The sequence below is a fragment of the Centroberyx gerrardi genome, chromosome 23 (genome assembly GCF_048128805.1).
Source record: "Centroberyx gerrardi isolate f3 chromosome 23, fCenGer3.hap1.cur.20231027, whole genome shotgun sequence".
Classification (NCBI taxonomy): Eukaryota; Metazoa; Chordata; class Actinopteri; order Beryciformes; family Berycidae; genus Centroberyx; species Centroberyx gerrardi.
In genome coordinates, this window is record NC_136019.1 from 2,308,198 (window position 1) to 2,333,519 (window position 25,322).

The window sequence follows — 25,322 nt, forward strand, 5'->3', positions numbered from 1 at the left end:
TTTCCTTACATGTCAGGTTCTAGGTGCAGAAAACATTTAAGAGAGTTTATTAGCGTCAGAAACAATGAAGTTGGCCTTTGTCCTGGGTAAGTGTGGGTTGAATTGTAACAGACTTGTCAGCACTAAAACAAACCCACAGACTCTATTCAGAGAGATGGAGAGATGCTGTGGTTATTCTGCAGAGGGCTTGTCATGTTTATATACAGTATACACTTAATTTAGTCTGTGAATAGATTGTCAGTATATTCTTGCTGCAGTTTAGAGACGATGTGGTTTGAAAACACTACAAATGTCCATATCTGACTTCACTTCTGAGAATCTTCTTTTCTTGAAATAGTCACAGTACATGACAGACGTGTTTAACCTCTTATAAAAATATATTACAACTTAAACCAAAAAATAAAGAAACAAATCGAATTAAGTATACAAAAGTCATCTTTATTGATGAGATAACAGTAAGAAGAGACACTATCACCACCACTCCCCCATACACAAGCTTATTTTAAATACGTTTAATGAAATTAGCACAAATGCAGGAATTGGACACAGCATTTTCAAAACTTGGATCTAGCTTCAGTCTACTGGTCAGTTTACCTGTGGTAACTGGGAGGCTGTGGAGGAGAAACAGACAGAATCCAAAGCTGCTGCACAGACTCACAGAGGAAGACTTAATTTCCCTCTATGAACCAAGATGGACACCGAGGCTGAAGAAATCAGGCTGCTAAGGCAGATAATTCAATTTAATTTCAGTTACAGTTAAAACAAATGGAAATAGCATGCACACCACTGCATTCTCTTTTGTGCAAGGAATAAAATCCCATGAAATTGTTAGTCCTTACTAAAAAGCAGAGGTAATAAAAGCATGCTTCAAGAACTTTCCAGCATCATATGTGGTTATAATATTCTCATTATTTCATTTCAATCAGACTGTGTCAGGCCCTGATTCAATAGGAATTTAATTTTAGCTTACCTTGAAGGAAGACTGTTCCTCTCTTTTTTTCAGAGTCAAAGTCCAGCCCACTTTATGACTTTATAAGCAAATAGGCCATAAACTCAGTGGCCAACATTTGCTTACTGATCTTATATTACTAACAGGTAGAAATATTTAATTGCACTGATGCATCCATCAACCAGCTGCTACAGTTATTTTGTTCATATGTTTAAAGGTTGAGGTTAGTCTCTCTCTCTCTCTCTCTCTCTCTCTCTCTCTGTGTGTGTCTCTCTCTCTCTCTCTCTCTCTCAGGAAGTGTAGGGGCCTATGAGGCCACATGTTAGTTATTATTACCCATCACTGATATCTTTATATATCTATCTGTCTGCTGGTTGGACAGTCAGTCAGTATTGAGACAGGATGGAGTTCACAGTTCTCCTCCTCATACTCTGTGAGTAATAATTTACTTTTTAATAATTTGATCATAAGCATCACATTACGTAAGCTGACTTATTCATCAAATGGCTAGAGTGACAACTGGATGCAGGAATTTCACTAGAGAATTTAATTTCTTAGCTGCTAAATTAGCTTTTAGAACAAAAAGACATTCAAAGTTCAACATCAAAAATTCAAACATTCAAGTCTGGTAATCTTATTTGCTCTTAAGTTGTTTTAATATAATATTTCCCATACTACTCTCACCCGTTAGTGTTTAACTCATGCACCTATACAAGGCATGCGAATGGTAAGAACTTTCAGTTTCCTTGTTTAACATGTTTCACAGTTATCTGATATTTTGAGAAAACCAGTAGTTTTTATTATATTTTGTGCTTCACAACCCTACTGCCCCTCTCTCTCTCTCTCTCTCTCTCTCTCTCTCGCTCGCTCGCTCCTCTCCAGCCTCTCTGACAGTCATTCCCAACAGATCTCAGTTCTTTAGATACGAGTCTGTTTTTCTGAGTTGTGAGGAGAACGGGAAGTCCACTGGATGGAGAGTGAAGGCAAAAACAGTCAGAGGAGTTGTGGAGTGTGGAGGTGACTGGGGCTTTCTGAACACATCGTCCTGCGTCATCAACGAGGCGTACCAGTGGAACAGTGGAGTGTACTGGTGTGAGTCCAGATCTGGAGAGAGAAGTATGGCTGCCAACATCACAGTCACCGGTAAGTTTGTTGAAGGAGGCAGGGAGGCCTGGTGTTTTGACTGTCTTTCAACCGGAGAACCCAGGATCAAACCCCAATGTTGGCAAACACCGGCCCTGCTGAAGTGTCCTTGAGCAAGACACAGCAGCTGCCAATAATTGCCAAGAAAATAATTTCATAGTGTGAGCACTTGTAGAAGTCTCCCTTAACGATTTTTTCCTGCAGAAAAAAGTGGCTACATCTGTAATAATAATGGCAACTGAAAAAAAGGCACATGTTCAAAAAACTGTCTTATGTGATCACGGCATAACATGTCCTGTATTTTCTTTCAACACAATCAAAACCATAACTTCTAATAACTTTTAATAATCCTTACTCTCTTGTGTTGTGAAGAAGTTGCTGTGATCCTTGAGAGCCCTGTGTTACCTGTGATGGTGGGAGATGCTGTGACTCTGCGCTGTACAGCTCAAAGCAACTCTTCAAACTTGCGAGCCAGCATCTTTATCAAAGACAGATCACCTATCGGGGCAGCGGTCACAGGAGAGATGACCATCCCTGCAGTGTCCAAGTCTGATGAAGGTCTCTACATGTGCCTCATCTCTGAGCTTGGGCAATCACCAGCGAGTTGGCTTCTTGTGAGAGGTGAGGAAATGTTCCAAATGTGGGAGGTTGATTTGTACTGTAAGGGCAGCTGGGTGACGCAGTGGGTAGGCCACACTTACAAAGGAAGGCTCAACTTCTCAATGTGAAGGAGCAGCAATTTGATAGCAAGGTCAGATCGTTGAACTCTTCACCCTGTCATGAAGAGTGATGCCATCCAGCCTGCAGAGAAACCTCATTTCAGGCACTTGGATATGTTGATTGATATGTTGATCATCTACAAACAACAGCTACCCTAATGTCACCAAATCAGACACTCTCCAGACCTTGGCTGTTTCTTGATGTCCTGTCCATGAATCCCTCACAAACAGGAGAGGGGACAGGGGGCATCCTTGTCAGAGTCCGATGCTTGAAGAAGTTGTTCTTTAACTTGTACTGTTTTTTTTATGTGGAATCCATGATTCCATAACGGTCAAACTGTCTGTTCTCTCTGTGATTTGGTAACAATTTGCTTAATTTCTCTCCACAGCTCCAGCTCCCCTCCTGTCTGTCTCCAGACTGATGTGTCATCTAGTAGTGGGAACTCCTTACCTGCTGTCAACCATCGTACTGGGACTCATATATAGAGACAGGAACAGAGGTAAGTCAATTATTGTTCATATGAAAACTGTGAAAGCACTGAATGAGATAAACAAAGATGCCTGTACTTGATGGGTGGTTAATTGGGTAAAAATGAAAGGAAAACTACACAATCTTTCAACGTACTCGAAATTCATTCGTCACCAATGTCTGAGCTCAGAAGTTCTTCCTCTTAAGGGTTAATCTGAAGAAGATTCTGTGGTAAAGTGTCAGAGGTCTATAAATGTAATAAAAAAGCTGAGCAGTATTTCTAATATATCCATTAGCTAGCACCTTGATCAGCTTTTGGCAAATGGCAAAATAATCCAATATTTTAGATAAGTTTATATTTGTGTTTCTGCAGCTCAGTGTGCTGAAAAGAAGAGAAGCTGTGATGACGTCATAATGGAGGAAGTCATGTAACCTGGTTCATTACACAGTCAGACATCCTGACCCTGTTAACCCTCACCATACTTTTTTTTATGTTCATGTTATAATGTTTTGGTGTTTTGTTTTATTTTTTGAAGCCTTATATAAATTTGGATTGATGTCAAATTTTTGTACATGTTCAAACAACTGCATGTCAGTACGTTTTGTGCTTTCAAACAATGACTTCTCCTTAACAAGAACATAGAAGTGAAGTGATTTTGGGACCAGAACTGAGATAATTTTCACAGCAGTTTTAAATGTAGTTGATAAAGGTAAATATAGCCTTTAGATTTAATCATATTTTAGTCATGGTATATTGATTAAATTCAGTCAATTATTGTCTGACTAAAATGACCTATAATTTTTGTCAATTCAAATAATTATATTATAGTTGTTGAAAATATGTCCACTTAAACACTTAAACCTTAGAACTGGAAAAAAAAACAACAACATAGTACTACTCTTTTAGTGTAGATTACATTTGCAACATTTAAATATTTCGCTGTTTTTCTGTTTTTTAACTTTACACTCAACCTTATAAAATGAAAGGGTAACACTTACAATGACCTTACTCCAGTGTATTAATCTGTCAAGTACACAATATTATTTTATAGGTACTTGATGAAAATCTCCTTAACACATAATGTACTTACAATATTGTAACAACACTATGTAACTTCAAAGTGTAAACAAAAGTGTAATATGCAAATTTTTATAAGAGGCTAAGCAGGTTTGTCACGTACAGTGACTATATCGAGAATGGAAGATTCTCATAAGTGAAGTTAGATAAAGACATTTGTAATGTTTTCAAACCACACCGTCTCTAAACTGAGGCTGAGTTTTTAAGAACACATGTTAATATATTTACAATACACTCACAGACCATAGTGCATATATAACCATGACAAGCCCTCTGCAGAATAACCACAGCATCTCTACACCTCTCTGAATAGAGTCTGTGGGTTTGTTTCAGCGTTGACAAGTCTACAATTCAGCCCTCACTTAGCCAGGACTAAAGCAAACTGCTGAAACTGTGATCTATTATATGTTTTCTGCAGCTAGACCCTGACATGTCAGGACATTATGGGATGGATCAAGGAATACATGGGTTGTTGCAGATGAACTTCCTGCAGAGAGGTTAAAGAAATGGTTAAAATGTCAACAATGTGGTTATTAGAGATCATAAGCTACTGTTTCCTCTACCACTGAATAAAAGCTGACATCCAAAAAAATTCATTATGGTTTCAATGGAGAGTTTTAGTGTCCTACTGTCCGCCCCACCAGGGAAAAAACTCTGGTGGAAACATATAGGATTGTAGCATATTTGCTGGTTTAAATGGTCTGGAGAAAAGATTTTAAGACCGACACGATGAAGGTTTATTCATCTATCCTTTTTTTATTTACAATGATCCCAATGTTGGATTTATTTATTCACACACAAAATAATAGTAAGTCACCTGTCACATTGTACAGGTGTGATTAACTGAAGGAGAGCCTTATGTGAATTCTCACTAGGGAATAATGCAAAGGTTAAATATCACAATATTACAACACATTAAAAACAGGCAAGACTTAGCAACACAATCAATTATGATAGAAAAAAATACAAAATTATAAATATCCTGATAAAACAAAATGTCACAAAGCAATTAGCAAAAATCGGGATTGTAAATGGTATTTTATTTGCAGCTTCTTTCTTTCATCTTAAATCAACATACTGAGCTGCTGAATGTCATTTTTTCCCCCTTCAGTTCCTCTAAATCAGTGCAGTATTAACTTCTCACAGCAGCTAGAAAGACTTTAGCAACAAACTTGTAAAAACTGTTGTTGGTCATCTTTATAGAAAAAACTGAACTCTGCTGATCTGCACACAGACACAGGTTGATTCTGTAACCATGCTTTCACAAACCAAGCTGTAATGTATGTTAATACATGGTGGATTCTTTATACATTTGGCCTCATTCAAATAGAAATTGTATTATTGCTAATTAAGATGAAAAATCTGTGAAAATATTGTAGTTTTAGCCACAGCAAATGGTTTTGACAGCCATTGTATCATTACACACAGCCATTACGCACCGCTAGACCTATATGAGCTATAATAGCCCATTGATTGATCACACGTGTAACTCTAATTTATGATCTGATGTGCGGATATAGTCTTATTCTCAAATTACTGTAAAATTTAGTGACATTATGAAAGCTATGTACTCGCTATAAATCATGCTTATAGAAAAAGCATGTTAACACATATATCTATGAATGTTATTAAACTGTTGTTAAACTATTAAAATGTAGCCCAAATTCCCTCTTTGACGTTGTCCTTCTCTCAGCTCTCTCACTCAGCTCGGCAGACTTGTCCAGGACACTGATTATTAATTAGAGGGTACAGATTTATTAATTTGCGGGTACAGATTACAAACCCGTGGGCATGAATTGCTAATTTGAGTTGATGGTTTATGAATATGGGTGCACAGATTCCTAATCCAAGGGTGCAGATCCACAGGTATAGATTTCCAAATCAATTATCTTGTTCTACCAGATGACCCCTGGGGGGCGTCATAGGTAACTCAGTGGATGTAAATGAAATTAATTTCTGTGTTCTTAATGTTGACAAATACTATGATTATTAACTGAAGCAATTAACATTGTGTATGATAACCATATGCGACTAATAATGTATCACTAATTCTGTTTACCTCCACCTTCCTCCTCTTGCTTTGAGGTTCATAAATGTCAGCTCTTCCTTCAGTGACCATATCTTCCTCCTGTAGCTTTTCCTCACACTCGGCTTTTCTCTTTGTGCTTCCATCCTGACAGTCCATAGGTTTGTGCTGTTGCTCTTCCTGAAGCTTTCTGGCTTGTGGGACCTCTTGGTTTTCTCTTGATTTCACATTGATTTGCTCCTTCTCGTTCTGTTTTACTCTTCCTTTCAATGACCTTGTCTTTCTCCCGTAGCTCTTCCTGACACCGTACTTTTCTGTTTTTTATACCCATGTGATGTGTTTCCCCACCTGTTCTGTGCTTGTCTACTCACAGTCCATATCTTCGTCCTTTTGCTCTTCCTGAAGCTTTCTGTCTTGTGGGACCTCTTGGTTTTCTATCCCTGCTGCTTCTTTCTGTATTCTGACATCTGTCCACCAGTCCATCTCATACATCTGTTTCTCTGTTTCTACTTTTCTGTTTTTTATATCCATGTGGATTTTCCCCACCTGCTCTGTGCTTGTGTCCTGACAGTCCATAGGTTCATGAAGTTGTTCTTCCTGAAACTCTCTGTTTTGTCTGAGCTCTTGGTTTTCCCTCCATGCTGCTTCTTGCTGTATTTTGAGTTCTGTCCTCTCTCTCTCGTCCTTCTGTTTCTCTGTCTCCTCTAATTTCACATTGATTCGCTCTTTCTCGTTCTCTGCTTTCCTCTTCCTTTCTATCATTCTAGTAATTTCACCCTCTCTCATCTCCAGTGCTTTCTCTGTCTTCTGCAGCTGTTTCTCAAGTTCTGCCTTTCTCTTGTCCAGATCCTTCTTGACCTCTAATAGACGCTTTTTTTCTTCATCTTTCTCTGCTGCTTCTTTCTGTATTTCAAGCTCTGTCTTGTCTCTCTCCCTCTCTGTTATTTCTCTATCCACTGACTGAAGCTTCCTCTCGTTCTCATCCCTCTGTCTCTCTACCTCCTGTAGTTGCAATCTGAGTCTCTTTCTCTGGTTCTCCAATTCCCTCTTCCTTACCATCCATCTAGTAGCCAATCCTTTTGTGCCAATTTGTTTCCATTTGTTTTCTTTCTTCTGTAGCTCTTCCTCACATTTTGCCCTTTTCTTTTTCAGATCCCTCATTTCCTCTCTTTCTGTCATGAGCTGTTCTCTGTCTCTTTCTCCTTCCAACAGAACTTCAAGTTCTGTGTAGCTATTTATAGATTTGGTCTTCTTCTCTCCTTCTTCCTTGTTCAGATCCTTCATTGCCTCTCCTTCTGCCGTGAGCTGCTCTTGGTGTTTTTCTCCCTCCATCAGAAACTGACATCCTGTTTCGTTTCTTATAGATTTGGTCTTCTTTCCTCTCTTTTCCACATCCTTCATTGCCTCTCTTTTTTTCATGAGTTGCTCTTGGTGTCTTTCTCCCTCAATTGGAATATTATGTCCTCTTTCGTTACTTATAGATTTGGTCTTCTTATCTCCTTCTCCCTTTTCCATATCCTTCGTTGCCTCTCCTTCTGCCCCGAGCTGCTCTTGGTGTCTTTCTCCCTCCATCAGAAACTGAGGTCCTGTTTTTTTTCTTATAAATTCAGTCTTCTTCTTCCCTCTCTTTTCCACATCCTTCATTGCCTCTCTTTTTTTCATGAGTTGCTCTTGGTGTCTTTCTCCCTCAATTGGAATATTATGTCCTGTTTCATTACTTATTGATTTGGTTAGCTTCTCTCCTTCTCCTTTGTCTAGATGGGTCTTTGTCTCTCTTTCTGCTGTGAGCTGCTCTTGGTGTCTTTCTCCCTCCATCAGAAACTGATGTCCTGTTTTGTTACTTATAGATATAGTCTTCTCTTCTTCTCGCTTGTCTAGATGTGTCTTTGCCTCTCTTTCTGCCATGAGCTGCTCGCCATCTGTTTGTCCTTCCATCAGAAACTGAAGTTCTGTATCATTACTCATAGATTTGGTTATGTTCTCTCCTTCTCCCTTTTCCAGATCCTTCATTGCCTCTCCTGCTGTGAGCTGCTCGCCGTCTCTTTGTCCTTCCATCAGAAACTGAAGTTCTGTGTTGTTGCTCATGGATTTGGTCTTCTTCTCTCCTCTCTGTTCAGTTTCACCCTCATGTTGCATCTTGGTCTCTGTTGCACATAGAAGCGGAAACTGTCAACTGACGTTCAAACCTGTTGTGTTTACGCAGTGTTGCCTTTTGAAATAAAAGGTGTGACAGCAGCAGAAGCACAACAGAAACGTGATGGTGAAGCTACTTTTACATTAAAATAACAGCAGCAGATAAGACATTTACTTGCCTTATAGGAAGGTATTACAGCATATGGAACATTTCATTTCAAAATGAGACTTAAACCATTTGAAAAAAGGAACACCCTTTCTGACAAAGTGACTAATGGCGTGAGAATAAACTTTAACATGGAACACTTTAATTTTTTTCTCTACACTATAACCTTACAATTTTCAATAATGCTATCACAAGGATTTTTTTAATAGTAAACAATAAACACTGGGTTCATTTTTTTATTGTTTTTGGAATGAAATCCTTCACATCACTATAACTGTCAAAGAGCTGGGATTAACTTCTCCTTTTTAATGAAAAAAATAATAATTTGTGACTTACTGATTTTGTTTCGTCTCCATCTCCACACAACAAAGACAACTGCAACAATACACATGAAGACAACAGCCGAGACAATGGTGATATAAACAGCAGCAGGAAATGGGACATCTGAAATGATAAAACACAGAACAGCATGGCATTTATATAAAACTAGACCTCAGCTGTTTAAAGATAATAAAGTGTCCATATATCATTGATTTTTTTTTTTTACCTGGAATGTGAATGTGTGTCTCCCTGGTCTGGTTGATGTTCTGCTGTTGAACTCTACAGGTGAACCTGTTGGTGTCGGTCTTCTCCACAGTCACTCTGCTGCTGACAGTATAGAGGCCATCAGGACCTCTGACTGTCTCTGTAGGTCCAGCAGAGAGGATGTTTCCCTCACCGTCCAGCCAAAACACCTCAGGCTCTGGGTACCAGCCTTTAGATTCACACCCTAAAACCACTTCACTGTTGTTTTTGGTAATCACAACAACAGGCGAGGAGACAGCACCTAATGATGAGTAAGAGGAGAAATTTCAAACAATGGTTTCAATGTTATGCTGTCACAATAACAGAAACTTCAATGCAATTTCACTGCAGATCCACTCCATTATTGTTGAACCCCACAATCCAGATCTGTGGCTCAAACACTGTGCCTAATATGATATGTAGCTGTCTTGTGTAGGTACAATCCCTCAGTCATCCTGAAAAGTAGTTTGCCATAGGCTACTCATTACTCAAGCAACGAGTAAATCTGAGGATGTTATTCTTTGGTACAGGCCAGCAAAATAACTAATCAACTTTCTCTGTCTTTGGTTCTGTTAAATTTGTCAAATTTGTTAAATTGGTACCTCAAAGCATTTGGTAAACATGGTCATAGATATTGCTTGTTATATAGTATGTATGCATATGCATGTATGTGTATATAAGTATATGTATGGGTGTGTGTGTGTATGCATATATATGTATACATATAGAGAGAGATGTAGCCTATAGAGAGAGAGTTTCCTGTGGTTTTGTTAAAATTGTATTTGGTTTTTGTAATGTTTATACTGTTTTAAGTTGGGTGGTGGTGGTGGGGGGGGGGGGGGGGGGTGTTATTGCTGTAATTGTATTTATGTATGCATGTATGTGAAAGCATGTGTATACATTTATGTTCTTAATGTGGACTCCAGGAAGAGTAGCTGTTGCCTTGGTAACAACTAATGGGGATCCAAATAAACAATAAACACACACACACACACACACACACACACACACACACTCTTAATACCTGTATTCAATAAATTGTGTTGATACCAAAGGGGTCTGTATTACACAATGCATGAATGAACCAACCTCTGCTGTTAAAGACCTCACCTTATCCTTCAACCCTTTGGCAAATGATCAATATTATTAATTTAGTGTTAACTAATGGTATAATATTGTAGTTTAATTGTGATGAACTATTAATATTGACATATCAATAATAATTATTCAATTGTTAGTTGATATTCCAAATTGATAGTTAACTTTATGAGTGACTGATATGAGACAGATTTTTAGACATTGTAGGAATATTTATCTTATCATTTGTACCACCTTATGAAAAGTTATAACTTTTCATAATCAGTGCCACTGTGTGAAAAGACTCATATTCCTTACACTAATATTGACCCTCGGGGAGGACATTCCCTACACTTGTATCCTTGTGAAACACTGAAAATCCCAGCATGACTGTGGATTAAGACTAATGTTGTGGTTCTGTAGGAAATCACTAGCCTGGTAAGACCATCCTGATCACATGACCTCACATTCTGTTTCGCTCCACGGATCAGTCTGGACTTCTAGCCGCCCACATCGATTTCAGTGGGCGGGAGTACTTGCCTTGACAGACAAACTCCTTCAGCCAATCAGTGAATCCAAATTCAAATCCAGTCGGAAGAACGGCGAGAACGTCTTTTCCGCCGAGAAACTCCGCTAGTACGTACTCTTGTTCTTGTTTAATTGTTGTTATTGAGTCTATTTCTGCAATAACTGCACTTATGGCTGTGTTTACTCTACTAACGTTAACGTTACCGCTCGTTGCTTCGGGAGACGCCATTACTGTTTTGCCAGCGGCGGCCTGTAGCTATTTCACGTCATCAACTACGACACAGTCCCTGATTGTGTTGCGGTTTCTGTCACCCTCTAGTGGTCAATAAAAATTGCTTAGTGTAGCTTTAAGTAATGGCTGCAACTAAACGTCCACATGTGAGAAGGACAGAGAAAGGGGCAATGCACTGTGCAGATGATCTCATTTTACTCGTACTGGAAATGCTTAAAATAAAATAATACATTTATATTCGAAGAGTCATTTTGTTCCATTAAGGGAAAAAGGGCAGGTGCCCAAGCACCCAGAGCCCCCCCCCCCCCCCCCCCGCCCCCCCGCCCGCACGTGCCTGCTGTCTGACTTAATAACAGTGAGTTGGATGGCAGCTTCACTCTGTATTGCAGGAATGAAGCATCTGTATTTCCCTTCATCAGAGTTTCAGTGAGACCTTGCCGTTCCTCAGTTCATCCAAAAACAGAACTGTCCGATACTTATAAATCAATAAAGTGTGCATATCATGAATTTAAAACACATTTTTACCTGAAATGTGAATGTGTGTCTCCCTGGTCTGGTTGATGTTCTGCTGTTGAACTCTACAGGTGAACCTGTTGGTGTCGGTCTTCTCCACAGTCACTCTGCTGCTGACAGTATAGAGGCCATCAGGACCTCTGACTGTCTCTGTAGGTCCAGCAGAGAGGATGTTTCCCTCACCGTCCAGCCAAAACACCTCAGGCTCTGGGTACCAGCCTTTAGATTCACACCCTAAAACCACTGAACTGCTGTCTTTGGTAATGCCCACTAAGATGATGAGAGGCGAGGAGACAGCACCTAATGTTGAGTAAGAGGAGACATTTAAAACAATGGTTTTAACACTGTTGTCACGATAACCAACATTTCAATAGAACTTCACTGCAGATCCACTCCATTATTGTTGAGCTCCATGATCCAGGTCTTTGGTCAAAGACTGCACAACTGCACCTAAAATCATATGTAACCATGTTGTATCCTTTTTATCCTTGTGAAACACTTTTAAGATTTACTGCACTCAAGAAGAACTTACGGAGCCCCTCTGGGGTCACATGGTAGAAGAAAAAAAATTGATGTGTAAATCCTTGCAAACGGATTGTGAATCCGAGGGCACGGTTTTGAAATCCGTTCGCAGTTTACAAATCGAGTTTTTTTTTCTACCATGTGACCACAGAGGGGCTCCGTAAGAACTCTCTCAGGCACAGGCAGCAAGAAGCAGCCTGTGTCCCCCCCCCCCCCCCCCCCCCCCCCCCCCACACACACACACACACACACACACACACAAACACAAACTGCACTGCTGCATCTTTCTCTATGAAACAGGGGAACAACTCAGAGAGGCATTGCATTGTATTATATCAGAAATACCATTGTATATTTAAAGCTAGTTCAATTCAATTTCTCAAACAGTGATGCTGCTGTGACACAAATCTTTCAAAACATACTGTACACTGTCTGACTTACCAACAGTGAGTTGGATGGTAGCTTCACTCCGTATTGAGGGAATGAAGCATCTGTATTTCCCTTCATCAGAGAGTTTCACTCTGAAGAGTTTCAGTGAGACGTTTCCGTTCCTCAGTTCATCCAGAAACAGGACTGTCCTGTACTTATACAAGGGATTTTGGTCATGAACTATCAGTCGACCACTTTGGTGAACGTGGATGTACTGTGGGTTCAGGTCTGGTCTGGTCCACTCCACTGTCCTGGTAACGGCACTGATGGCAGGTTCAAGTTGGCATGGTAGAATGACATCATCACCAGCTACTGCTATTATTGGCTGAGGTGAGCCAATCACCTGAGCCTGCCCTAGAAGGAAAAATGAAAACAAACAGGAGCACAGTGATGTAATCTAAGAAGAAGAAATCATCTTTCCACTACCTTTTTAGTCTTTATTACAAGTAAGAAAGATGCGAGGTAAGTATTGGAAAATAGAGAGACCCAAAAATCCTAATACCAAAGCTGGTTTCACCAACTTAATTTAAGACTGAACTGAGACTCAAAATGATCTATAATTCTTGAAGCAGAAACATCTGATAAAGATAAAGACAGTTTCTTCAGCAATAAGCCACGAGAGGCCTGTCACAGCTGGGGGTCCTGAACCCCAGGTTGAGAACCACTGTTCTACAGTAAAAATGATGATTTTGGTTCCAGTCCTCTCATCAGATATTGGTTAATGTGACCAATGTGCCAAACTGGTCCTGTCAGTCTACTGGTCAGTTTACCTGTGGTAACTGGGAGGCTGTGGAGGAGAAACAGACAGAATCCAAAGCAGCTGCACAGACTCCACTTCATTTTCCTCTGTGAACCAAGATGGACGTCGAGGCTGAAGAAGAACAGCTGCTGAGACAGATTATTCAATTACATTTCAATTCAAACCAAACTTTATTGTCCTGAGAGGAAAATTCGGGTTGAGGACAGGATTGACAGTTAAAACACACAATAAAAACACATAACATAAAAGAATATTGTTCATAACAAACTGCCAGAACATATAGACCTGCAGCAGTTGATAAGACCAAAGAGTCAACAGCTCAATACAGTGCAGTTGAAGCTTGTTCATCAGAGCTAAATATGAATCTCTCATACAGGCAGAAGGCACGACATCATTTCATGTGCGAATGAAGCAATCTGATGGCAGAGGCGATAAATGAGTCGCTGGTTGTTTGAGTTTAGTCACACTGAAGCAGCAGCCAGATGACATAATAGGAGTTTATGTTCCTGTTTATGTTAACATCAATCTGAATGTTATATTAATCTGAATAAGCATATTCAATGATCAAATCAATCACAAATGAATGCAATTACATAGAAACGATCAATGACTTTATAAGGCCAAGTAGATTTGAACAGCCAATGTGAGCAAAACCTTTTGTTTGCTTAAATAATGACTGGATCTACACTGTTAACTCAAATTGGGTTGTTTTTAACAATGTGAGTCAGATCTCACTGTTACAATTATTGATCTGATTAACTTTAATATCTGAACTTTCCCCCCGACTAAAACATCAGTAGGTAATGAAGTCAAATTCCAGCTGTTGGTTTAAATGCAGCCAAACTCTTGAATATTTCCTCAATTTTGACATATTTTAAGCAGAAGCGTGGTAATAATAATAATAATAATGCTTCAAGAACTTTCCAGCATCATATGAGGTTATAATATTATCTCTATTTCATTTCAATCAGTCTGTTAGATCAGTACTTTAATGTTCTTACGTACCATTAATGAAGATGATTTTACCCTTAAAATACTCTAAGGTCTGTATATGCCAACTCTGTATTTTTTTTTTTTTTTTTTTGAGAACATGATGGTCTTCTCATATTGCAATGAAACTCTTGAAACTCTTGGTTTTGATAAATTAAATGTAGTTACAGGTAAGAACAGGTGAGAGAGTAGTTATTTTAGTGGTTACAGTTTATCCATGTATGTTTGTCAACTTAAAAACAACAATCTTTAACATACAATGCATCCACCATGTTGAATAATGTAACAGGGATCTGCTCAACAGCGCCCCCTGCTGGTTGGTGCTTAATTTTCACGTCCATGTTCATGTAGGATACATTAATTTAAAGATTATTTTATGCTTGGAGTGTGAATTCAACCGACCCTTGGTTGACCTGTTTCAAAACCTTTAAATTTTTTACATTTTCAATAAAAAAAACAATCATCATCTGTGTGTTTGCCCTTCATTGTGCATCGATATAGGTCTAATTATGGTGTTTGAGAACAGTTTCACTTTCATTTGTCGGCAAATAAAATAGTTACTTGTGACTTTGAAATGTTTTGAAGTTGTCAGGTTTTTTAAGATATTACACTAATCATAACCCACCGTTTTTAAGTTACAATGCAAGTTCAATCTCTTCAGTAAATAATAGTTTGACGCTGTGAAACATACGGCTTAAACAAAGGTGTAAACGCTCAAAATAACCTGTAAGTTGTTTGCAAAAGTCAGTGAAGTGTAGCTGAAATTTTACATTATGAACTTATTACATTTCATATTACATTTCGTATAAAACTCTGAGTGAAATAAGTGACTCCTACATGTGAAAAACAGTGGTTGTTGTAAGGAAACATCCAGCTGTGACGGCAGACCTGCTTTTATTCTAAAAATAGACGATGGTGTATTTCATTTAATTAAAAGTTAGAAAAAGCATCACTAGAATAAGAATTTAATTTTAAAAAGCTTACGCACCTGTTGTATGATACAGTCACCTCACCTCAGAGGAAAGTAGATCACATGTCCAAAGTCCACAAATAAAACGAACAAATAACAGTGGACTATTCCTGGTCACATGTACTGGGCGGCAATGTGCCTTTACTGTCTATCTGCACAATAACCATGCTGTGAGTGTGCATGTATATTAGAGTTTAGTCCATTTTAACAATATTGAAATTGTGCTCTTAACCTATTCCCATTAACTTTACATTTGATCATTTTCTTACCCAAAATTACAAATATTCACTGTTTCCCCCAGAGTGTTCTTCTTGTCAGGGTGGAGAAGACCATCATGGGACACTAAAACCTAAACCCAGATTAAATTATTTTATCCACCTCCAGGAAAACTGAGGTGAAGAAATATGTCATGTGAAGTATATATGTATATATACCGTGTGTGTGTGTGTGTGTGAGTGTGTCTGTTTCCATATAGCTTAGATTAACACTGTTCTGCATCATTGAGGTTACATAATTTTAATTTACTCTCAACGTCTTTGTGTGTGAGCTGCTTAATCAAAAGCTAAACTTGAACTTTGGACTGTCACCGGTTGTAAAAGTAACAACTATTATAAAATACTACAGAAGCAATAAAATCTAAAGTTCCTGAAGTGTGAGCGATAACAGCATGTCTCTGGAAAAGGAAGTGTCGATGAGATAGGAGATAGGTCGGCTGATTTACTGCAGGGGGCAGAGTAGGACCTTTTATTCATGCTGATAACATCTATCAACCCTTTCTAAGGTGAGTGAGTGTGTGTGTGTGTGTGTGTGAGAGAGAGAGAGAGAGAGAGAGAGAGAGAGAGAGAGAGAGAGAGAGGGAGAGAGAGAGGAGACAGAAGGGGGTGGTTCATTATTATTTTATGTTATGTGTTCACATTGTACTTTGTCTTGAGAAAGGTCCAACGACTAAATGCTGACAGTAAAGTAAGCAGAGGTGATTATACTGGAATCTACTTTTTTTTTTAAATGACAAGCAATTTCAGTGGATTTTATTCCTTGCACCAGAAAAGATTGTGCATGCAACTTGTCCTCAATCCAAATTTCCCTCACAGGACAATAAAGTTTGATTTGAATTGAAATTTAATTATCTGTCTCAGCAGCTGTTTTCTTCTTGCCTGATATTCAGACTGAATGGAATGAATTTAGTTTTCAACTGACTTTTCCTTAACAAGAAGATAGAAGTGAGGTGATTTTGGGACCAGAACTGAGATAATTTTCACAGCAGTTTTAAATGTAGTCAAAGTCTTTTGACAAAAATAGCCTTTAGATTTATTCATATTTTAGTCATGGCGTATTAATTAAATTCAGTCACTTATTGTCCAATTAAAATTACCTATAATTTTAGCCAACTCAAATAATTACATTATAGTTGTCGAAAATATGTTCACTTCAACACTTAAACCTGCCACTCTTTTAGTGTAGATTACATTTGCAACATTTAAATATTTCTATATTTTTCTGTTTTCGAGCTTTACGCTCAACCTTATAAAATGAAAGGGTAACACTTTACAATGGCCTTAGTACACAATATTATTGTGTAGGTACTTGATGAACATCTCCCTAATACATAATGTACTTACAACGTTGTAACAAGACAATGTAACTAAAAAGTGTACAAACAAAAGCATAATTTGTAACATTTTCAGAAGCAGGTTTGTCATGTTCTGTGCCTATATCAAGAACTGAAGATTATCATGGGTGAAGTCAGATAAAGACATTTGTAGTGTTTTCAAACCACACAGTCTAAACTGCGATGCTGTTTGTTTTTTCAGATCACAAGTGTTTATATACTTACAATACACTCACATACAGATGGAAAGTGTATATATAACCATTACAAGCCCTCTGCAGAATAACCACAGCATCTCTACACCTCTCTGAATAGAGTCTATGGGTTTGTTTTAGCATTGACAGGTCTGTTACAGTTCAGCCCTCACTTACCCAGGACTAAACTGCTGAAACTGTGATCTCGTTTTCTGCAGCTAGACCCTGACATGGCAGGACAAACAGCATTATGGGAAGGAACAAGCAATACATGGGCTGTTGCAGGTTAACTTCCTGCAGAGAGGCTGCAGAAATGCTTAAAATGTAAAAAAAAAACTTGGTTCTTAGAGAGAATAGATAAACTGGTCTATAAAATACTGTTTCCTCTGCCACTGAATAAAAGCTGACATCCAAAACATTTCATTATGGTTTCAATGGAGAGTTTTAGTGTCCTACGGTCCGCCCCACCAGGGAAAAAACTCTGGTGGAAACATCTATATGCCGTTATAGGATTGTAGCGTATTTGTTTAAATGGTCTGGAGAAAAGATTTTAAGACAGACATGATGAAGGTTTATTTATCCATCTTTTTTTTATTTAAAATGATACCAATGTTGGATTTATTTATTCACGCACAAAATAATAGTAAGTCACCTGTCACATTGTACAGGTGTGATGAACTGAAGGAGAGCCTTATGTGAATTCTCACTAGGGAATAATGCAAAGGTTAAATATCACAATATTACAACACATTCAAAACAGGCAAGACTTAGCAACACAATAAAATGCGGTAGAAAAAAATACAAAAATATAAATATCCTGATAAAACAAAATGTCACAAAGCAATTGGCATCAAAAATCGGGATTGTAAATGATATTTTATTTGCAGCTTCTTTCTTTCATCTTAAATCAACATACTGAGCTGCTGAATGTCATTTTTTCCCCCTTCAGTTCCTCTAAATCAGCGCAGTATTAACTTCACACAGCAGCTAGAAAGACTTTAGCAACAAACTTGTAAAAACTGTTGTTGGTCATCTTTATAGAAAAAACTGAACTCTGCTGATCTGCTGATATATGTGAAAGCTTTTTACTCGCTATAAATCATGCTTATATAAATAGCATGTTAACACATATATCTATGAATGTTATTAAACTGTTAAACTATTAAAATGTAGCCCAAATTCCCTCTTTGACATTGTCCTTCTCTCAGCTCGGCAGACTTCTCCAGGACACTGATTATTAATTAGAGGGTACAGATTTATTAATTTGAGGGGTACAGATTACAAACCAGTGGGCATGAATTGCTAATTTGAGCCGATGGTTTATGAATCTGGGTGCAAAGATTCCTAATCCAAGGGTGCAGTTTAGTAATCCATTGGGTATAGATTTCCAAATCAATTATCTTGTTCTACCAGATGACCCCTGGGGGGCGTCATAGGTAACTCAGTGGATGTAAATGAAATTAATTTCTGTGTTCTTAATGTTGACAAATACTATGATTATTAACTGAAGCAATTAACATTGTGTATGATAACCATATGCGGCTGAAAATTTATCACTAATTCTGTTTACCTCCCTTCCTCCTCTTGCTTTGAGATTCATAAATGTCAGCTCTTCCTTCAGTGACCATTTTTTTTATACCCATGTGATGTGTTTCCCCACCTGCTCTGTGCTTGTCTACTAAGATTCCATAGGTTCGTCCTTTTGCTCTTCCTGAAGCTTTCTGTCTTGTGGGACCGCTTGGTTTTCTGTCCCTGCTGCTTCTTTCTGTATTTCTGTAGGCTGCCACTCCATCTCATCACTCTGTTTCTCTGTTTCTACTTTTCTGTTTTTTATATCCATGTGGATTTTCCCCACCTGCTCTGTGCTTGTCTCGGGCCACTCCATAGGTTCGGGAAGTTGTTCTACCTGAAACTCTCTGTTTTGTCTGAGCTCTTGGTTTTCTCTCCCTGCTGCTTCTTGCTGTATTTTGAGTTCTGTCCTCTCTCTCTCATCCTTCTGTTTCTCTGTCTCCTCTAATTTCACATTGATTCGCTCTTTCTCGTTCTCTGCTTTCCTCTTCCTTTCTGTCATTCCAGTAATGTCACCCTCTCTCCTCTCCAGTGCTTTCTCTGTCTTCTGCAGCTGTTTCTCAAGTTCTGCCTTTCTCTTGTCCAGATCCTTCTTGACCTCTAATAGACGCTTTTTTTCTTCATCTTTCTCTGCTGCTTCTTTCTGTATTTCAAGGTCTGTCTTGTCTCTCTCCCTCTCTGTTATTTCTCTATCCACTGACTGAAGCTTCTTCTTGTTCTCATCCCTCCGTCTCTCTACCTCCTCCAGTTGCAATCTGAGTCTCTTTTTCTGGTTCTCCAATTCCCTCTTCCTTACCACCCATCTAGTAGCCAATCCTTTTGTGCGTTTCCATTTTTTCTCTTTCTTCTGTAGCTCTTCCTCACATTTTGCCCTTTTCTTTTTCAGGTCCCTCATTTCCTCTCTTTCTCTCATGAGCTGTTCTCTGTCTCTTTTTCCTTCCAACATAACTTCAAGTTCTGTGTCGCTATTAATAGATTCGGTCTTCTTCTCTCCTTCTTCCTTGTTCAGATCCTTCATTGCCTCTCCTTCTGCCGTGAGTTGCTCTTGGTGTCGTTCTCCCTCATTTCGAAACTGATGTCCTGTTTCATTACTTATTGATTTGGTCTTCTTCTCTCCTTCTCCCTTGTCTAGATGGGTCTTTGTCTCTCTTTCTGTCATGACCTGCTCTTGGTGTCTTTCTCCCTCCATCTGAAAATTATGTTCTCTATCGTTACTTATAGATACGGTTATCTTGTTTCCTCCCTTTTCCAGATCCTTCATTGTCTCTCCTGCTGTGAGCTGCTCTTGGTGTCTTTCTCCCTCCATCAGAAACTGATGTCCTGTTTTGTTACTTATAGATTTGGTTTTCTCTTCTTTTTGCTTGTCTAGATGTGACTTTGCCTCTCCTTCTGTCATGACCTGCTCTTGGTGTCTTTCTCCCTCCATCAGAAACTGACATCCTGTTTTGTTACTTATAGATTTGGTCTTCTTATCTCCTTCTTCCTTATTCAGATCCTTCATTGCCTCTTCTTCTGCCCCAAGCTGCTCTTGCTGTTTTTCTCCCTCCATCAGAAACTGACGTCCTATTTCGTTACTCATAGATTTGGTTATGTTCTCTCCTTCTCCCTTTTCCACATCCTTCATTGTCTCTCCTTCTGTTGTGAGTTGCTCTTGGTGTCCTTCTCCCTCATTTGGAATATGATGACCTGTTTCATTAATTATTGATTTGGTTGGCTTCTCTCCTTCTGCTTTGTCTAGATGGGTCTTTGCCTCTCTTTCTGCCATGATCTTCTGTTGGTGTCTTTCTCCTTCCATAAACTGAAGTTCTGCACCATTACTTCTAGATTTGGTCGTCTTCTCTCCTTCTCCCTTTTCCCGGTCCTTCATTGCCTCTTCTTCTGCTCCCAGCTGCTCTTGGCGTTTTTCTCCCTCCATTGGAAGCTGATGTCCTGTTTCATTACTCATAAATTTGGTATTCTTCTCTCCTTTTTTCTTTCCTACATCCTTCGTTGCCTCTCCTTCTGCCCCAAGCTGCTCTTGGTGTTTTTCTCCCTCCATCAGAAACTGATGTCCTGTTTTTTTTCTTATAGATTTGGTCTTTTTCTTTCCTCTCTTTTCCACATCCTTCATTGCCTCTCTTTTTTTCATGAGCTGCTCTTGGTGTCTTTCTCCCTCCATCAGAAACTGACGTCCTCTTTCGTTACTTATAGATTTGGTCTTCTTATCTCCTTTTTTCTTTCCCACATCCTTCATTGCCTCTCCTTCTGCCCCGAGCTGCTCTTGGTGTCTTTCTCCCTCAATTGGAATATGATGTCCTGTTTCATTACTTATTGATTTGGCTAGCTTCTCTCCTTCTCCTTTGTCTAGATGGGTCTTTGTCTCTCTTTCTGCCCCGAGCTGCTCTTGATGACTTTCTCCCTCCATCACAAACTGACATCCTGTTTCGTTACTGATAGATTTGGTTATGTTCTCTCCTTCTCCCTTTTCCAGATCCTTCATTGCCTCTCCTTCTGCTGTGAGCTGCTCTTGGTGTCTTTCTCCCTCCATCAGAAACTGATGTCCTGTTTTGTTACTTATAGATATAGTCTTCTCTCCTTCTCGCTTGTCTAGATGGGACTTTGCCTCTCTTTCTGCCATGAGCTGCTCGCCGTCTGTTTGTCCTTCCATCAGAAACTGAAGTTCTGTATCATTACTCATAGATTTGGTTATGTTCTCTCCTTCTCCCTTTTCCAGATCCTTCATTGCCTCTCCTGCTGTGAGCTGCTCGCCGTCTCTTTGTCCTTCCATCAGAAACTGAAGTTCTGTGTTGCTCATAGATTTGGTCTTCTTCTCTCCTCTCTGTTCAGTTTCACCCTCATGTTGCATCTTGGTCTCTGTTGCACATAGAAGCAGGAAACAGTGTCAACTGACGTTCAAACCTGTTGTGTTTACGCAGTGTTGCCTTTTGAAATAAAAGGTGTGACAGCTGCAGAAGCACAACAGGAATGTGATGGTGAAGCTATTTTTAAAATAACAGCAGCAGATAAGACATTTACTTGCCTTATAGGAAGGTATTACAGCATATGGAAAATTTCATTTCAAAATGAGACTTAAACCATTTGAAAAAAGGAACACCCTTTCTGACAAAGTGACTGATGGTGTGAGAATAAACTTTAACATGGAATACTTTCAATTTTTTTTCTACACAGCCTTACCATTTTCAATAATGCTATCACACGTATTTTTTTAATAGTAAACAATAAACACTAGGTTAATTTTTTATTGTTTTTGGAATGAAATCCTTCACATCACTATAACTGTCAAAGAGCTGGGATTAACTTCTCCTTTTTAATGAAAAAAAAATAATTTGTGACTTACTGATTTTGTTTCTTCTCCATCTCCACACAACAAAGACAACTGCAACAATACATATGAAGACAACAGCCGAGACAATGATGATATAAACAGCAGCAGGAAATGGGACATCTGAAATGATAAAACACAGAACAGCGTGGCATTTATATAAAACTAGACCTCAGCTGTTTAAAGATAATAAAGTGTCCATATCATGACTTTAGAAAATATTTTACCTGGAACGTGAATGTGTGTCTCCCTGGTCTGGTTGATGTTCTGCTGTTGAACTCTACAGGTGAACCTGTTGGTGTCGGTCTTCTCCACAGTCACTCTGCTGCTGACAGTATAGAGGCCATCAGGACCTCTGACTGTCTCTGTAGGTCCAGCAGAGAGGATGTTTCCCTCACCGTCCAGCCAAAACACCTCAGGCTCTGGGTACCAGCCTTTAGATTCACACCCTAAAACCACTCCACTGCTGTCTTTGGTAATCTCAACGACAGGAGAGGAGACAGCACCTAATGATGAGTAAGAGGAGGGATTTCAAACAATGGTTTCAATGGAAATGGATAATATTTCATATAACATACAATCCCCAAATCACTTATAAAGAATCGCCTGATAATGTGTAATAAAAGCTGGGTAAAAAAAATATCCCAAAATGACCAGAAAGCAGGCTAAATGTGGACACTATTTATAACCTAAAATATTATCAAAATTACTAAAATGTCACAAAATATATTACTATTATTATGTTGCATGTAATGTGACATGCTGACATGTTTATGTCTTGGAATGAATACAGATACTGATGGAAAAAACTATATGGATCGCTATACAGCATTAATGTAATACATTACAGAGAGCTTTTTTTTATTCAGCTTTTTTTTATTCACCTTTGTGTTTTTGGAAGTTTTTTGTTTCATTCCATTTTAATGCTGCAAGATTGATGGCCAGTATGTAGTAGTTTATTGTTTTCAGTGATTACTTCACCTAGATATTCGTTATTATTATTGTTATTATTATTATTATTATTATTATTATTATTATTAGTAGTAGTAGCAGTACTACTACTAGTAGTAGTAGTAAGTAAGTAAGTAAGTAAGTAAGTAAGTAAAGTTTATTTATATAGCACCTTTCACAGAGCAAAGTCACAAAGTGCTTCACAAGAGTAAAATAACACCAGAAAGTGCAGTAAAAAAAACAACAACAACAATAAGACATAAAAACACACAGAATTACATACACGGGCTAGACAAAGGCCTGTCTGAACAAATGAGTCTTTTGCTGCTTTTTGAAAGTGGCAGCAGAATCCGCAGATCTTAAGTCCAATGGAAGAGCGTTCCACAGTTTAGGAGCCACAATTTCAAAGGCTTGATCACCTGTGGTTTTAAGTCTAGAGCGCGGGACAACCAGTAAGCTCTGGTAAGACCTAAGTGACCTGCTGCTAATGTAGGGATGGAGTAGATCGCAGATGTACACAGGTGTCTGACCATGCAGGGCTCTATATGTGATTACAAGAGCTTTAAATTGAATCCTAAAGTTGATAGGGAGCCAATATAAAGAAGCTACAATGGGTGTGATGTGAGATGTCCTGCTGGACCTGATCAACAGCCTCGCAGCGTTCTGGACCATCTGTAGACGGTCCAGGGATGACCTGCTGAGGCATGTGAAAAGGGAATTACAGTAGTCCAGGCGGGATGATATAAAAGTATGAATAATCACCTCCAGCTCAGGTTGTGACACAACAGCCCTGAGTTTGGCAATGTTTCTTAAATGTAAAAAACATGTACGCGTCACCGACTTAATATGTTGATCAAAGTACATAGCCTGATCAAATAACACCAAGATTTCTAAGGTTAGAGCGTATATGAGGAAAGGGACCCAATATACTGAGCAAGCTTGGAAATTATACTGTCAGAAGCAATGATAAGGACCTCAGTCTTATCTGTAGAATAAGCTGTAGAAAGTTGTTAATCATCCGGTCCTTAATGGCAATCAGACAATTCTTATGCGGCTTAAACAAAAACCCAAAACAGAACCCTGGGGCACACCGCAGCATAGGGCAGCAGTTGCAGACATGTAGGGACCAACCGACACAGAAAAACTCCTATATCAATATATTTGGTTTATTGTATTTTTAACTTGATCCTTGCTTGTGACTGAAAGGTCTGGTTGAAATCCCTGGACTGGCTGGGAAAATCCAAGCAGAGTACGTTAAAGATTGATGCTCTTTCCTCCCTCAACAACTACCATCGACCTGCCCTTAAAAAGACGTTTAACCCCCAATGACAGTTTCTAACAGTAGAAGACTGTGGTTGTACTGGTCAGCTCCCAGTGTGAATGGCTGTAACTGTATGAATGTGAAGCAGGGCTGTTCTCGATGGATAAAGGTTAATAAAAAACATGCACAATGAGCATATGCCCACTTACCAACAACAAGCTCAGTGATAGAGTCTCTATCCAGTGAAGGAATGAAGCATCTGTATCTTCCCTCATCAGAGAGTTTCACGTTGGAGAGTTTCAGTGAAATGTCTCCGTGCTTCAGTTTGTCGATGAACAGCGACGTTCTTCCCTCATAGGACGGATGTTTATAACTCACAAGTTCCCGACCGTCACGCCACACATGGACAAATCTGGGGTCCAGGTCAGGTCTCGCCCACTCCAGTGTCATGGCAACAACATCCATGGCAGGTTCCAGGTGGCATGGCAAAATGATGTCATCACCCACTACTGCCACTATTGGCTGAGGTGGACCAATCACCTGAGACTGACCTAGGAAGAAATACATTTGTTTTGTAATACCTTCTGACTACTGTGAGAACTGATTGAACTGGTTCATCTCTATCAAGCTGTGTGTCCACCATAAACTTATCATTACAATGGTGGTTTCTGTACTTACAGAATAGATATGTACAGTAGAAGACTGTGGTTGTACTGGTCAGTGCCCAGTGTGAATGGCTGTAACTGTATGAATGTGAAGCAGGGCTGTTCTCGATGAATAAAGGTTAATAAAAAACATGCACAATGATCATATGCCCACTTACCAACAACAAGCTGAACAATAGAGTCTCTACCCAATGAGGGAATGAAGCATCTGTATTTTCCCTCATCAGAGAGTTTCACTTTGGAGAGTTTCAGTGAAATGTCTCCGTGCTTCAGTTTGTCGATGAACAGCGACGTTCTTCCCTCGTAGGACGGGTGTTTATAACTCACAAGTTCCCGACCGTCACGCCACACATGGACAAATCTGGGGTTCAGGTCAGGTCTCGCCCACTCCAGTGTCATGGCAACAACATCCATGGCAGGTTCCAGGTGGCATGGCAAAATGATGTCATCACCCACTACTGCCACTATTGGCTGAGGTGGACC

The 25,322-nt window shown here is 39.1% G+C and overlaps 3 protein-coding genes across 3 annotated transcripts; 1 reads left to right on the forward strand and 2 right to left on the reverse strand.

Moving 5' to 3' along the window:
* Nucleotides 1-1,667: 1,667 nt before the first annotated feature.
* On the forward strand, nucleotides 1,668-3,756 carry LOC139922543 (uncharacterized). Its single transcript, XM_078281799.1, has 5 exons — nucleotides 1,668-1,676; nucleotides 1,903-2,092; nucleotides 2,465-2,713; nucleotides 3,201-3,311; nucleotides 3,654-3,756. Exons 1-5 carry the CDS (start codon nucleotides 1,668-1,670, stop codon nucleotides 3,710-3,712), a joined length of 618 nt encoding a protein of 205 aa, XP_078137925.1. The 3' UTR covers nucleotides 3,713-3,756.
* Nucleotides 3,757-7,995: 4,239 nt separating this feature from the next.
* On the reverse strand, nucleotides 7,996-25,253 carry LOC139922544 (butyrophilin-like protein 2; the record flags this gene model as incomplete). Its single annotated transcript, XM_078281800.1, has 8 exons — nucleotides 24,998-25,253; nucleotides 24,384-24,725; nucleotides 12,561-12,902; nucleotides 11,617-11,897; nucleotides 10,756-10,759; nucleotides 9,231-9,509; nucleotides 9,020-9,127; nucleotides 7,996-8,528 (listed from the first exon to the last, which is right to left on the reverse strand). Coding segments are annotated over exons 1-8 (2,145 nt in total), but the record flags the coding sequence as incomplete, so codon positions are not given.
* On the reverse strand, nucleotides 17,664-21,370 carry LOC144543521 (uncharacterized). Its single transcript, XM_078291578.1, has 2 exons — nucleotides 20,040-21,370; nucleotides 17,664-19,919 (listed from the first exon to the last, which is right to left on the reverse strand). Exons 1-2 carry the CDS (start codon nucleotides 21,360-21,362, stop codon nucleotides 18,750-18,752), a joined length of 2,493 nt encoding a protein of 830 aa, XP_078147704.1. The 5' UTR covers nucleotides 21,363-21,370; the 3' UTR covers nucleotides 17,664-18,749.
* Nucleotides 25,254-25,322: the final 69 nt, after the last annotated feature.

Excerpts from the sequence above, each read along its gene's own strand:
- LOC139922543 (XM_078281799.1), top strand. Across the intron at positions 2,714-3,200 it reads GAGTTGGCTTCTTGTGAGAG|CTCCAGCTCCCCTCCTGTCT; the intron begins GTGAGGAAATGT and ends TTCTCTCCACAG. Across the intron at positions 3,312-3,653 it reads ATATAGAGACAGGAACAGAG|CTCAGTGTGCTGAAAAGAAG; the intron begins GTAAGTCAATTA and ends GTGTTTCTGCAG.
- LOC144543521 (XM_078291578.1), bottom strand. The coding sequence starts at position 21,362 with ATGAAGGATCTGGAAAAGGGAGAAGGAGAGAACATAACCAAATCTATG. Across the intron at positions 19,920-20,039 it reads GAGAAAGACACCAAGAGCAG|CTCACAGCAGGAGAGACAAT; the intron begins GTCATGACAGAA and ends CACCAAGAGCAG.